The following is a 14,455-nucleotide window of genomic DNA, read 5'->3' on the forward strand; positions in this document are numbered from 1 at the left end:
AGTTCCTTCAGGTTAATCATTGTACAGTGATACCTCTAGTTAATGAACTTAATTCGTTCTGGAGGTCTGTTCTTAACCTGAAACTGTTCTTAACTAGAGGCGTGCTTTTGCTAATGGGGCCTCTTGCTGCCGCTGTGCCGCCGGCGCACGATTTCTGTTCTCATCCTGGGGCAAAGTTCTCAATTCCAGGTAACTCTTCCAGGTTAGCGGAGTTTGTAACCTGAAGCGTTTGTAACTCGAGGTACCACTGTATTCATTTCATAAATTACATTCCAAGGGGTTGATTTCCCTTTCTGCATTATATCCGAACCAGAATTTCAAATGCAGTTGTTGTTTTTTTAAAGTTACCATCTAAACCCAAACCAGAATTAAACCCAAGTTTCCTATGTTTCAACTATCTAAAGCCAACTTAATTAGCTAAATGAAATTAAACAGTTCGTTTTTTCCTTATTTAATAAATAATATCAAAAAGTGAACTAGTTCATATTTACAGTATTTGAATAAAAAAACAGTCTTGTCTAACTTCTGCAATTTTTTACAAGCTGTATGAAAAGAGATTCCATATCCAGTTTGAGTGGAGTCCAGAGTGCAGTTCCTCACAGAGTTGACTTCTTGCATGGGTATGTTCTGCTCTTCTGGTTACACAGATGACTTCACTGTCAACCAATCCCTTGTGTGCAGAAGCGCACCCAAATTTTAACAAGTTTGCAATCATCTCAGTGTCATACATTTTTTTTGATTAATTAGTCACAGGAAGAGTAACAGAACATTAAATTTAATCTTGACACAGTTGAGTGAAACGTTTTAAAATCAAATATTGAACGAGCTAATTACACACTCTGTACATGTGACAACACACTTGATGTGGCATACATTTCACTTTTATTTATTCCTGGAAACTGCTGATTATTTGCAGGCTTTAACTGATGAATTATAAAATCTGAGCAGATTCGTTTTCCTACAAAAGGTATAGCAAAGACTTGATCAGCCTTCTATCTTATTGCTACCAAGTTTTACAGGTGCACGGTTTGCAAAATAAAACCCTTTTGAGGACTGAATGGGCACATACATACACACATACAGATACACATCACCACAAGAGGCCTGCAACCAATGTTTCGTCTCGGGAATTCCCCATTCCCTCAATCATATGCAATCTTACTCAGAAGTCTTATCAACAGGGGCTTTACTACTAATGCGTGCTTGCAGCCCAAACTGTTTACTTTAAGACTGCATTCCCCGTCTAGGGAAAACTGTGCTCTTCCTGTCTACTGATGTATCTGGTCCTCAGCTGTACAAAAACTCTTAACAGCAGCCAACATCAAGAGACTGCTGCCAGAACAAATGGCTTCTTAGCAGAAAGCCACAAACAAGCACCAGAGAAGTTCTGACATTCCATGCATAACGTTGAAAGAACATTGTGGGGAATGCACCAATGCCTTCAGCCAAGGGATGGAGGAGTTTGACACATGGAGTGTTTGGCTGCAGAGCATGTCAGTAGGCAGCTGGGAGAGGGTTAACTAAGGGGTTTTGACTAAGGAAGGGTGCACAAAATGCCAATTTCATTCACAGCGAGAAGAAACTCCCAACTCACTTCCAAATGCATACGTGTATAAACAGATTTCCAAGTAGACATGAGCTGTGACCAAATCTCTCTCCTTCCAGGATGCTGCATGTCCTGTTTGTGGTGATGCTCTATTTCCAAAAGCGCAATACAACGTAAGAAGAGTATCATATAAAGCTCCACAAAACAGAACAGAATATGGGGGGGGGGGGACACACCACACATTCACGATGTTGGAGCAGCTGCTCAGTACTGCAGTTTCCACAGAGAGAGAAAAACTTCAGTCCCGAAAGCGTTTAGGGAAACCCAAATTTTGCTTCTAACGCCAAGCTGCCACCCAATCCCACATTTACAGTGTTTGGAAACAAGTTAAAACACCTGGCACAGGAAAAGTACAGACGCTCTACACTCACATAAACCGGTTTTCTAAAGAAAAAATAAATGCCATGATTCATAAGTTAAGGGTTTTGTTTCAGAATGGAAGCCGCTATGAAGCTATTTGGTCTGAAACGGGTTGCGCCAGTGTCAGAGGTGCATCAAACACATTCTACTTAAGAGATGTATTGAGAGATTTGCAGACGACTTGTACAACCCCTCGAGACTGACCTGTAGAAAATATGTTCCGGAAGCTTTAACGGTGACCTAACATGTAACAGCAGCACTCAGCATTGAGCTGCTTTTTCCATACAAAACAGAGCATACGGCTTGCTCTCTCACATTGTTCGGAAAGCAATTTAAAAAGTGGTCTGAATCAACTCACAAAGGTTACTTATCCTCCCCAATGATTCAAGAATAAGGACCAGGTTAGAAAACCAAGCCATAAAAGTTGTTTCTGCGATGTTCCACTACAAGAGGGAAGGACTGCATGTCTGAATGCTGCCACAGAGGGAGAGAACTCCTTGAATGTAGAAATTTAGTATGAGCATGGGAAAAGGCTGAACCCTCTCCCCTCCATAAGCTGATTTTATAGGGACTTAAGGTATTTAAAAGTCAAAACAGTCCCTTCCACCTATAGAAGTGCAGCCTCAGAAAAACTCTATTCTAAGTGATTATATAACATGGCCCTAAACAGGGTTCAAAGGCTATAGCATAACACTCTTATGCCAGCTATGATCATTTTGACTGGTTATTCTGAGGTAGCCCTGTTTAGGCCAGTGACCTTATTCCGAAAGCATTTTGTAGACCACAGTTTCATTCCTCCCCCCTCCCCCAACTACTGCACATTAGCAGGCAAATTTAGCTCACTATGTTATGGAAGTTGAACAGCCAAACCCATTCGTGGAAAAAATAAGGATCCATCCATCAGCTAAAGAGATTCAGAAAATAAAACTTACTCAGAGCAATGAAAGCTTATTTCTAATTTTAGTCTGGAAGACTATTTCCAATATACCAATTTTCCTACCTGAAGATAACAGGACAGCTAGTCCAGAAAAAGAAAAGGTTACAAAAGCCAAGTGTCCTAAGGTTACAAGGTACTGCTTAAAAGTGAATTTATCTCTCCCCCAAAAAAACACTCTCTCACTATCCTGTAGTGTAGAGAGAAAGGCAAAAAGTAGATATAATTCCTTCAGTTCAATTCCTTAAGAGATACAAATATTGGATATATGCCACTTGGGCAACGCAGGGCAAAGATATTAAAAAGGATGAGATGCAGCTATATGCAAAAATGACGACACCTGGGGTACTGTGAAAGCTGATAAGCTTGTAACAGTTATCAACTGTGTATGCAATTATTAGTTTGATTTTTCTGAAAACCTCAGACATTAGCACTAGTTGATCCCGAAAACATTCAGCGAAAAGCCCGAAGTCCATGAGTGAACAGCGCTGCGTAAGTCAATACCTCTTCAGCACACACCATGAAGCAATTTGCACTACGTTACAACCGGGAGAAAATTAAGAACAGACAACATATACAGGCTTACAAGTAAATGCCAGTAAACAGCCAGAGATAAGGCCACAGTGAATCCTGCCCTTGGTCACTAAAAAGAGAGAGAGAGAGAGATGAGGAGAGGCAGTAACTGGTTAAGTATTAAGAACCAGCGGCTCGCAACAATGTTGTTGGGGGCAAGTTACACAGTATGAAAAGACAATACAGCGCATTTCAAGAGAGCGGCACCGATTTAACTGGATGGGTTTAGAAGCTACAGCCTTGGTGTGGAAAAAAATCTACTCAAAATAAGTAACAGTGCTGATTAAACTTGAGGACCATGTGGAAGTCACTAACATTGCTTACTTGTGTAGCCAAACACTTCCCTTGTGTTTATGGAAGAATGCAGTATGAGGGAGGATGAGAAATTCACGCCAGGACTATGTCCTAGGAAGTGTAAAGGTACTTCTGTGCACGCAACAAATCAAGAGAGAAATCGCTTCAACTCAACCATCAAAGTGTGGGTGGGGTAGAGAGATAAGACACGACAACTTCCAAATTTAAGTACCACCAATATCCAACTAGTGCAACTCAAGATCAACCACTTCTCCGCTCCCACTAGTGGGGCTTGGAAATCCAAGCCGTGGGCAGAAAGGCTTGTGACTGGGTCTACTATGTATTGGGTCTTCTTCGCCACCTCAGCCCAACAAACCTTCATCCAATAAACCTCAATCGCAAGGATTCCCAGGCATATGATGGCAGGGGGAAACCCTGTGGCCATATAAGCCTGGGGCTTTTTGTGCCCTGCTCCCTGAGCAACTTCTGGTCCTCTCAAAAGCTGCTCCTAAAGGTTAGGACAGGCTCTGATGTGGCATGTTCGATGCAGGCGGCAAGGGATACCCGCTGCCTCCCTATTGAGGGTGCAGAAATACTGCACATGCACACTTTCCAGAGTGGTAGCCACGTTAGTCTATCTCAGCAAAGACAAGGATCCCTGTGGGACTCCATCTCCTGTTGCTTTCAACACATGAACAGACGTTTAAGATCCTGGCCCTGGTCACAAAAGTCCCTATGGAGCATTCCACAAGAAGCTTTGGTAAAGGACTTTGGAAGAAGGAAGCAGTGGTGTCAATTGGCCCTCCATTAACGTGCAATCGGGGAAAGATATGAACCTTGCAGTAGATTATTGGCAACAGAGAAAAGGAAGAAGTGTAGTCCGTATCAGTGCTTTCGCATTTAGCCATTTCTAAGTACTATCATTTAACTGTACAATGACTTCACACTCAAAGAAAGTAGTATCATACAAAAGAAGAAGCTCATTAGGTTGGCCTAACGTCTGAGGATATAGCCATGCTGGTTTGTGATGGCTCCCAACTCACAAGAAAGAGATGCACCGACCAATCCTGTTTGTGGCTAATGCTTCAAGGGGGGGGGGGGATGTTGCCATATGCCAACGAGACAGACAAACATGCTGCCAAATGAAGTTATTGGGAACAGTTCACTTAAAAAAAAAAAAATCACGCACACATTTAACTTACACTTAATAGCAAATTATGTACAAGATTAGCAAAAAATAAAAAAGCCAACCTGAATGCATGTATTGACCGTGAAAGGAAGAACTCTCCGAAACACCAACAGATGCCAGTAGCATGAGCAGTTAAGAAAAACTGCACGAGGCCACATTTGTAATGTAAAAAACCTCATGAATCAACACTATAAATACATAACAAAGGAACACATAGAAAGAGCTGTCCACAATGGCGGAAAGAGGAGCTCTAAAGTTAACATACATTGCATGTATTGCAGGCAAGGCAGAGGCATTTTTTTAAAGCTTTTGCACAAACTTCATATCATCTTAAAAAAAATATGCTGGCCTTTACAAGGTTCTACTTGGTGGAAAAAAAAAAATCAGTTCATAAAAAGTCACAAGACTTCAGTTTAAAAAAATGCAAGTTCCAGCCACAGACCAAAAATATATATATTTTTTAAAAACTGGAAGAGTATGGTGATTATACAAGAATGGTCAGGCTTGGAACCTGAGTATACTTCAGAGCAAACGCTCAGAGGAAAAAAAATAATATATAAACTATTTGGTAACAAAAGCATACTATATGTTGTGATACAAAAAGGTATGGTGAAAATGTACCTTTTATACTAAAGCGTTTCCTTGGTCCATAAAAACTATGTTATGTCCATGTTTTCGAGTTCAACTTGTATCCCAGCCACTTTTATTTATTTATTTTTAGTTTCGAGCCCATTTTTAAGAGAGACAACTAAAAATAGATTTTGAGTATGAATAGAAATGGGCCTTTCCTCCCCGCGATTTTTTAGTTGTGGCTTCTACTGAGATCAGCACTTGTAGGTGAAAGAAGTTCAAAGAGCAGTGAAGAGGTTTTTCCACCCCACCGGGAAACCACAAAAGTTGTTCAGTTTCATTGTTCGAAGCACTTAAGTTTTTTTTTTTAGAAGTTCCACATAAAAGAGCAGTGGTTAGGAAACTACTGTTGCCGTGGATGATGTGACGTTGGTTGGATTTGTGCTGACGTTTGTGTAGCTTCCCTCGCTGTTTGTGCTTGTTTCGTTAGATGCCAGGAGACTGGAGTTGGCTCTGAGGATTGCTCCAGCGGCACTACAGTGGGGTCGGGGTCCTGGCTCTGGCGTGTAGGTAAATGTAAGGCTGGTAGAGTAGATTATGCCATCATTGCGCACCAATGTGACTGGGACTTGGACCGGCTGGCGGACCCACCTCCAGCCTTCCCGGAATGCGGAAATGTCAGGAACGACACACAGCATGCTCTCTGCACACCTAGGGAAGAGGCAAGAGAGGGCGTTAGCTGTCGGAATATGCCAAACTGGCAAATTCAGCTATGGAAAGTAGGGATCAAGGAGAGGCAGCCTTTAAGGAGGACTGGAAACCTTTTGTAGATTACCGTATTTATCGCTCTATAGGATGCACCGGACCATAGGAGGGGGAGAACGGGGGGGGGGGGGGGGTAAAAAATCTCCCCCTCTCTGCTCAGCACCCCTTCAGTAAAGCAGTAGGAGAAATGGAGCCCCTTCCATTTCTCCTCCCGCTTCGCTGAAGGGGCGCTGCGCAGAGAGGGAAAACTGTGCAGCGCCTCTCCAGCGAAGCGAAGCCAGGAAGGCAAGAGGGATCGGTGCGCACCGACCCCTCTTGCTCTTCAGGCTTCAGACGGCTATCCGCAAGCCTTCGGAGCACGGTGGGAACTCCTGCTGCGCTCTGAAGGCTTGCGGATAGCTGCCTGAAGCCCCAGGAGGGCAGCGGGAGTTCCCGCTGCGCTCCGGAGGCTTCAGGCGGCTTCAGCGAAAGCAAAGCGAAGCCTCCGGAGTGCGGGGGGAGCTCTCCCTCTGCGCTTCGGAGGCTTCGCGTTGCTATTGCTGAAGCCAAGGAGCCTGCATTCGCTCCATAAGATGCACACACATTTCCCCTTAATTTTTGAAGGGGGAAAATGTGTCTTATAGAGCGAAAAATACGGTATTTAAAAAGTGATTGTGAACTTGTGAAAATGTAAGTGGGATTTGAATGAAAAACAGCAGGAACTATGCACCTGAGAATAAGCAGAAAGGATAGGGCATAGAATAATCAAAATACACAACGGCATCAGAAATTATGGGGAAACCATGGAGGGCAAGTCAAATGGTAACTGAATATTAATAGGGAAGTGTGTGTTTTGTATTAAATTTGTAATAATTATTGTTATTTTATTATTTATACCCCGCCCATCTGGCTGGGTTTCCCCAGCCACTTTAAAAATTTATAAATAAATATTAAGAGAGTTAGAGCGAGAGAGAGCGCATTAGCTGACAAACACATTTATCGCCAAGAAAGAACTATGCAAAGTTGTGGATACAAAGTAAAAAAAATAATAAAAAAATTCTGAACCCAGGCAATCAAAATTCCTCAACAGGAAAAATTTGATTCTGCAATCACCATACATTATACATAGAAAACCAATCTTTTTCTATTTCACTCTGTGTAAGAGAAATTGCAGAATTTTTTTTTCTTAATTTGTTCTGGCTTTGCTTGTACTGTGGAGCAGGGGACTGGAGTCACCCCCCCCCCCCAAAAAAACCCACCTTAAAATAAAAATTCCGGCAGTTGTTTCCAACACAGTTGACGGATGCTTCTCCAAAGAAAAGTTATTCACCACTAACAAAGCCCTATGAGTCCAGAAAGTATCCGTTTGTTTAACTGATGTTTGGGGGAAGTACCTTCCCCCAACTAACTTAATTAATTAATTAATTAATTAAGTTTTGGAAAAACTTTGGTGTGTTGGCATGGCAGCACAGATTACCAGTACACATGGAAAAGGATGATCACTGAGGACCAATGTAAATCATCGGGAACACCACCATTCCTGCTATGAATACGAAGCTAACTTGTCTTTTTTAAGAGCCTTGAAAGGACTTTGCCAGAAAAGGCGGTATAAAAGTATTTCAAACAGATAAACGATGCTTTGGGCAAAATTTTAAGTGGCATGATGAAAGATAAAAGCATTTTTGGTTCCCTGTTTGCTATTGTAATGAGAAATGGAAAAGAATGTTGCAAAGATGGCCTCCTAAACTGTAATTTACTTCAAAAGCAGGCACCTATATTGAAGTTTTGGTAATATGCAAGTTAATTTAAAATTGATATATTATTCAAGGCTAAGTGGTTAATTAACTCTCACACTTACGGTACCTAAACAGATGACAGACTTATCTTTAGAGTCCACAAAAAACAAAAACAAAACCACATTCTGAACTTGATGTGTGAAAAGAAATATCGTAAGTGTGATACCGCACCTGTACATTGTTTCCGCTTCCACATCTCCAAACCAGACGCGTAAATTTGGAGTGAAGTTCTGTCCAGTAAGTTCCAACATTGCTACATCCCCTCCTCCATTCAACTAGGGGGTGGGGTGGGGAAATGAGATATAAACTTATCAGATACTTGTGAGAAGTGCACAAATCACTCGAGAAATGCACAAAATGCAGCTGTGTGCAATAAAAGGCAACGTTTTTGAGACCAAGGAGGAAGTTAGCTGAAGTACCAATTAGACTCGTTAGAGTAATGCAATAAAGAAGCAAGTAGCAAAATGGTTACAGGCGATATCCAGTGGTGGCAACCAAATTCTGCTAACCACCTTTCTTTTCTGCTAGCGCTGCTTTTAGTGCAGCACCACAGCCCAAGCCAAGGGATGTCTTGCACTTGCAAAAGACGCTGTGCAGCCCCTAGCAGAACCACTGTTGTTATAATTTGGAAGCTACTCCCGTTCTACCACTCGCAGAAGGCCAGCTCTTGAACTTAGCATGCTAATGTCAGGTGGGAACTAAATCCCACGATGAGCGCAGGGACGTCAACTCACCTGGAGACTTTCTACAACAGGCACAGGTGTTACTGGAGCGTGGACAGGTCCCATTCCCTCATAAAAGGTGTACTCTGCTTTATCTGTGCTAATGATTGTCCATGAAGCTCCGTCATTAATCATCTCTTTATTTGGTTCTTTTGGACATGGAGTGGCCTTTTAAAAAAACAGAGAAGTAATCAGGTGTCCAAGAATGCTTCATGTTAAAACAAAAACGGAGAATCAATCAAATGTAAAACATCTGGGGAGAGGGGCTCCCCCCCCCCCCGTTGCAAAAGCATCATTCACAAACTAGTTGTGCTCACTTGCAGAATTTGCAAGCTAGGATCCTCAGGGAAGCCTCCTCTACTGTAGTTCCCAAATGTTGAAATTAGGCTGCTTAGCACTGCACTATACTGAAGCCTAAGTTCAGTATAATGAATACCATGTTAATAATAATAATAATAATAATAATAATAATAATAATAATAATAATAATTTATTCTTTATACCCTGCCCATCTGGCTGGGTTTCCCCAGCCACTCTGGACGGCTCCCAACAGAATATTAAAAAAAATAAAATTCAAACATAAAAAATTTCCCTAAACAGAGTTGCCTTCAGGTGTCTTCTAAAAGTCCTGAAGATAGTTGTTTATTTCCTTGATGGGAGGGCATTCCACAGGGCGGGTGCCACTACTGAGAAGGCCTTCTGCCTCTAACCTCACTTCTCACAGGGAAGGAACTGCCAGAAGGCCCTCGGAGCTGGACCTTATTAGGCCAGATATACAGAGGCTGCAGATAGCAAGTCTCTGGCCATCTAGATATTACTGGACTCCAGCCACTGCAACCAGTATGGCTCAGTGGTCAGGGGTGGTGGCTGTTGTCGTCCAGCAACATTTGTAGAGCCACAGTTACCCCACCACAGAAATCCACCTTCTCTTTGGTCCTTGCTTCTTACTGCAAAGTTTTCCTCAGCCCTTTGCTTCTTCCCGCCCCCTTCAAGTGCCCAGCGCGAAGCCTCTTCAGGGCAGTATTTTTCGCTCTATAAGACGCACTTTTCCCCTCCTAAAAAGTAAGGGGAAATGTGTGCGCATCTTATGGAGCGAATGCAGGCTGCGCAGCTATCCCAGAAGCCAGAACAGCAAGAGGGATCGCTGCGCAGTGCTCCCTCTTGCTGTTCTAGCTTCTGACTTAGCCGCGCGAAGCCTCTTCGGGGCAGGGGGAGCCTTCATCCCACTGCCCTGAAGAGGCTTCGCGCGGCTATCTCAGAAGCCAGAACAGCAAGAGGGATCGTTTGCTGTTCTGGCTTCTGGGATTCAGAATATTTTCCTCCTCTAAAAACTAGGTGCGTCTTATGGTCTGGTGCGTCTTATAGAGTGAAAAATACGGTAGTTGCATCCATTTCAAGGCAGCTCTCCACCACACTCTAAGCTCCAAACATCTGCCATGCTATGCATCAATTTGCAGCTCCACAGCTAGTTCTAAAATACTTTGCAGGACGAGGCAAGCTTCTGAAACCTCAGCTAAACCTCAAAGGAAAGGTCTGATCTGCAACAAAGGTGTGCAGTGCTATGTACAATCTTTCCCGCTAGCAGCGAATCTGATCCAGGAATTGCTGAGCCCTGCCACCCCGCTCCTTTCAACAGCTCCAGACCAGGAGCTGGAACTTTGTGTACTCTGTTCCTTTGGATTGGCACTGCTGCAGTGTGAGATTATGTTGACGTGTAATATTACCCGTTTGTCAACTAACTCACTTGAAATTGGATGATTCGCTCCTGGGAAAGGCACAAGTACATTCGTTCGGTATCTTTAAGGTAGAACGCACACTTATGGAGCTGTGACACTGGATCGTCTGCATCTAGCAATGCCGTCTGTTTGTCCACTTTTCGAATTATCTGTAGATAAAACAGTGCACATAAGGCACACTTGGAATCAAAATGCAACTTGTTTCTGGGCACTGAAAAGCGGCAGCAGTGAACTTGTATGTGAATATATTTGGTATCAAAAGAGTGCTTTAGGGATTCTAACTGTGGGAGGGATTCATCAAGTATCAGGAGCCAGTTAAACACATCATCCGTGTTCATATGAAGCTTCTATAGTTCATCAAACCTAGCAAACTACAGGAGGCACTTTAATTTAAGCACTAAGCATATTGTAGTAAATTGACAATATGGATTTGGACTTTGAAACAGTGCCTTATACTGTTCTACATTGGTATAGCTTGCACAAAACCAAATGTATATCAAAACATACTATAGTTTACAACCATTAACAGCTATGCATAACCAGCCTGGTAGCTTTTAAAGACTGATTATCAGTTAAAAACTATATTCTCAGTTCTCTATTCTTTAACAAGTGTGTGTGTGTGTGTGTGTATACACACACACACACACACACACACACACGTCATCAAAGGAGTAAAGATCCAGTGTGGTGTAGTGGTTAGTTTGTTGGCCCAGGATCCGAGACCAGGATTCATATCCCTACACAACCATGAAGCTCCCTGGGTGACCAGCCACTGTTTTAGCCTAAACTACTTCTTGGGGCTTTGTTGAGAGGGTAAAATGGAGAGAGGGAGAACCGTGTACCTTTCTTTGGAAGTAAGGTGGGATATAAATATAATACTAGATCTAAAAATTAAAAACAAATATACCAGTCTTGGGAGTGCCATGCCAGTGACGGAACAAACAAGTTTAACCGTCTGCCCATAATGAATGTAGCCATCTCGAACTGTGAATTCTTCACCTTCCGATTCATCATCATCCACTGCAGAGGAAAAGAAAAGGTCTTAGTATGCAAGGAGATCAATAGATTCCAAAAGCAATCACACAGCACAGACAAGTATGGGTTTTCAATCGCAAGCTTTACTTACAGAGGTGAATGTAAAATGCTCCCCACTGTTGCGAGCTGGCATGGAAGTTTCCTCCCTCCACGTGCAAGTATCTCGTGCTAACTGTTTGCGACCGAAGTCTATTGAATAGTGCCACTTTTGTCCCCGATGCAATGCACACTGCAAAAACAAACCAACAAGCCAGATATTTAAATATGTCAGTCTTTAGAACAGACTGTTAAGCTATAAAGATTTGCATGAAAAGCCCATGTATGCAAAAATAAGCTAGGCAGCAACTCTAATAATCTATTGCTACATATTTCTTCCAAAAGTACTTAAGTTTTTAGTTGCAAAGCTAAAATCCAGAGAATGTGTATATATAAGAAAGCACATTCCTGATGGCAACCTACTTCAGAAATTTGGAATGCATGCTTCATTTTAAACATATATAAAATTAAAATTCCTTAAATGTGGCCATAGTAACAGATTCACAAGCCAACTGCAGCCGACTGTTTTTCTCCAAAGCAGCAAAAACAAAGCATTTCCTTCTAATTCCAGTGTTTGAAATTAATATGCCAGGTATCCCTTTCAACCATCCTCTGTAGGCCTTATTTCAAATCTTGGCACTGTTTCCCCTCCTCCAAATACTAAAATTGTAAAATCAAGCGGCTTCTTTGTGTGCAGCTTTGCCTAGCTGCTTTCTCAGAGTGTCTGGAACCAACCAAAATAGAGGTCAACATAGCCAATATTCTGCACCACGCCACCATTCTAACACATCTGAGCACTAGCTTAGAAGTTACTACATTTAGTGGGAAGCAGAAGGGAAGTGACTGACACTTCTGCACTTCCCACTTGGGCTGCAATTTTTGATGTAGGATAACAGATCTGATCATTTGCAAATGTTACGAGCTCCAGCCTTGCATTTTATGGGAATAGCAGGGAAGGCAGCAATATTAGCTATGAGATAGAAACGCCCTATCCATCTCCCTGGGTGAAATGAAGTGTCACACTTGGCACTTAAACCCCTTAAGAGGGTTTCCTACAGGGAATATTTCACCCGGTAATTATGTAACGCTACAGGTAAAATTACATGCTGCCTTACAGGACATCTTCAGGAGAAGAAAAGGCTAAGGAGTAAACACTACACAAATCCAGAATGGAGTCCCTAAGATAGTTGGGTGGTGTTTTGTATGCCGCCTCCTGGCAACTCCTGCAGGCAAGCTGGTGCCAAAGAGGGGGGGTATTGTCATCTGGGCAGCCCAGGATCTCCACACACACTGCCCAGGCTTGTGCCCCAGAGGTCACTTTGGTGCTGCTAATGCAGCAAAAGCAACACAGGAGGCAGCAATTACAGTGGTACCTTGGGTTACATATGCTTCAGGTTACAGACTCCGCTAACCCAGAAATAGTGCTTCAGGTTAAGAACTTTGCTTCAGGATGACAACAGAAATTGTGCTCTGGCAGCGCGGCGGCAGCAGGAGACCCCTTTAGCTAAAGTGGTGCTTCAGGTTAAGAACAGTTTCAGGTTAAGAACGGACCTCCGGAACGACTTAAGTACTTAACCTGAGGTAAAGGCAAAGGGACCCCTGACCATTAGGTCCAGTCGTGGCTGACTCTGGGGTTGCGGCGCTCATCTCGTTTTATTGGCCGAGGGAGCCGGCATACAGCTTCCGGGTCATGTGGCCAGCATGACTAAGCCGATTCTGGCGAACCAGAGCAGTGCACGGAAACGCCATTTACCTTCCCGCCGGAGTGGTACCTATTTATCTACTTGCACTTTGACGTGCTTTCAAACTGCTAGGTTGGCAGGAGTAACCTGAGCTACCACTGTACAATTAACTGGCTTCTGCAGCTACAGCAGTAGCTGTGATTCTCCAGCGGTTTGGCTTCATTCCCAGATGTGCACTCCATTGTCTGTTGAGAAAGATGGGTGTCAACAGATGGACCCAGGCATTCACCAGTGGAATGGACACCACTGGTCCAATGGATTTCCCCTATCCCCCCCCCCACCATCGCCAGTCTGCCTGAGGGCAAGGTGATCTGCTCAAAGGCTGGGCATGTGGAAGGCTACCGGGGGTATGGGAATGACAGAAAAAGAAAACCTGTTATGCAAGCAGTCATTCACTCACACAGCACTGGCTATCACCCTTTGAAAGTCCCGAGTCTCTTAATTTGCTTTTTAAAAAGTTCATTCCATTATAAAATTTCAAAGACTGTAAACCATTTTTTTTGGAAACAGATAAAGTACTTTGAGTATTTGTGGGATGGAAGCTAGCTTACCAACTTATCCATGTAGTTTTGTATACATAGGGAGTATATTATGTGGAGCAACATTCTCATATTTGACCCTCCCTATAGTCTGAATTGGGTTCTGCCCAGCAAACGATGCACTGCATGTTCCAGAATACTGTAGTGGCAAGTTGAAGAAATCACCCTTTCAAAAGTTAAAGGGTGTGATTGAGGTGTATAGCTCAGTTGGGACACAAGTGTCACTGTGTTCTAAACCACTTTTTTAAACCTTATTTATAGTTCAATTAGTTAGACCATAGTATTGATAATGCCAAGGTTTCAAGTTTGATCCTCATATGGGACAGCTCCATATCCCTGCATTGCAGGGGGTCCTCAGGGTCCTTTCCAACTCTACAATTCTATGATGTATTTGTTATAAAGGTTCATGACCTGCTGTGGTGGGATGATGAGCTGCTTGTGCGTAAAATGCAAGTCCCTCAGAGTTTGATCAGGTTTTCAAACCTCTGCCTGTGACGGAGCCCCTCCGGCATGGCTGCGTCAATCGCTAGTAGAATCCGAAAGTGGTTGCTTTCGGAAACGTTTCCAACATAAAAGCTC

The 14,455-nt window shown here is 43.0% G+C and overlaps 1 protein-coding gene across 4 annotated transcripts in view; it reads right to left on the reverse strand.

Moving 5' to 3' along the window:
* Positions 1-435: 435 nt before the first annotated feature.
* Positions 436-14,455, reverse strand: part of RBPJ (recombination signal binding protein for immunoglobulin kappa J region) — a 46,509-nt gene continuing 32,489 nt past the window's right edge. For all 4 annotated transcript variants that reach the window (XM_028743122.2, XM_028743123.2, XM_028743127.2 and 1 more), the window contains 6 exons: positions 11,651-11,788; positions 11,432-11,544; positions 10,533-10,673; positions 8,801-8,956; positions 8,238-8,341; positions 436-6,237 (listed from right to left, as the gene is read on the reverse strand). In XM_028743122.2, coding sequence (XP_028598955.2) covers positions 5,922-6,237; positions 8,238-8,341; positions 8,801-8,956; positions 10,533-10,673; positions 11,432-11,544; positions 11,651-11,788 — 968 coding nt within the window. In that variant the 3' untranslated portion in view covers positions 436-5,921. The remainder of the gene's footprint in view (positions 6,238-8,237; positions 8,342-8,800; positions 8,957-10,532; positions 10,674-11,431; positions 11,545-11,650; positions 11,789-14,455) is intronic.

Source organism: Podarcis muralis, chromosome 9 (genome assembly GCF_964188315.1).
Source record: "Podarcis muralis chromosome 9, rPodMur119.hap1.1, whole genome shotgun sequence".
Lineage (NCBI taxonomy): Eukaryota > Metazoa > Chordata > Lepidosauria > Squamata > Lacertidae > Podarcis > Podarcis muralis.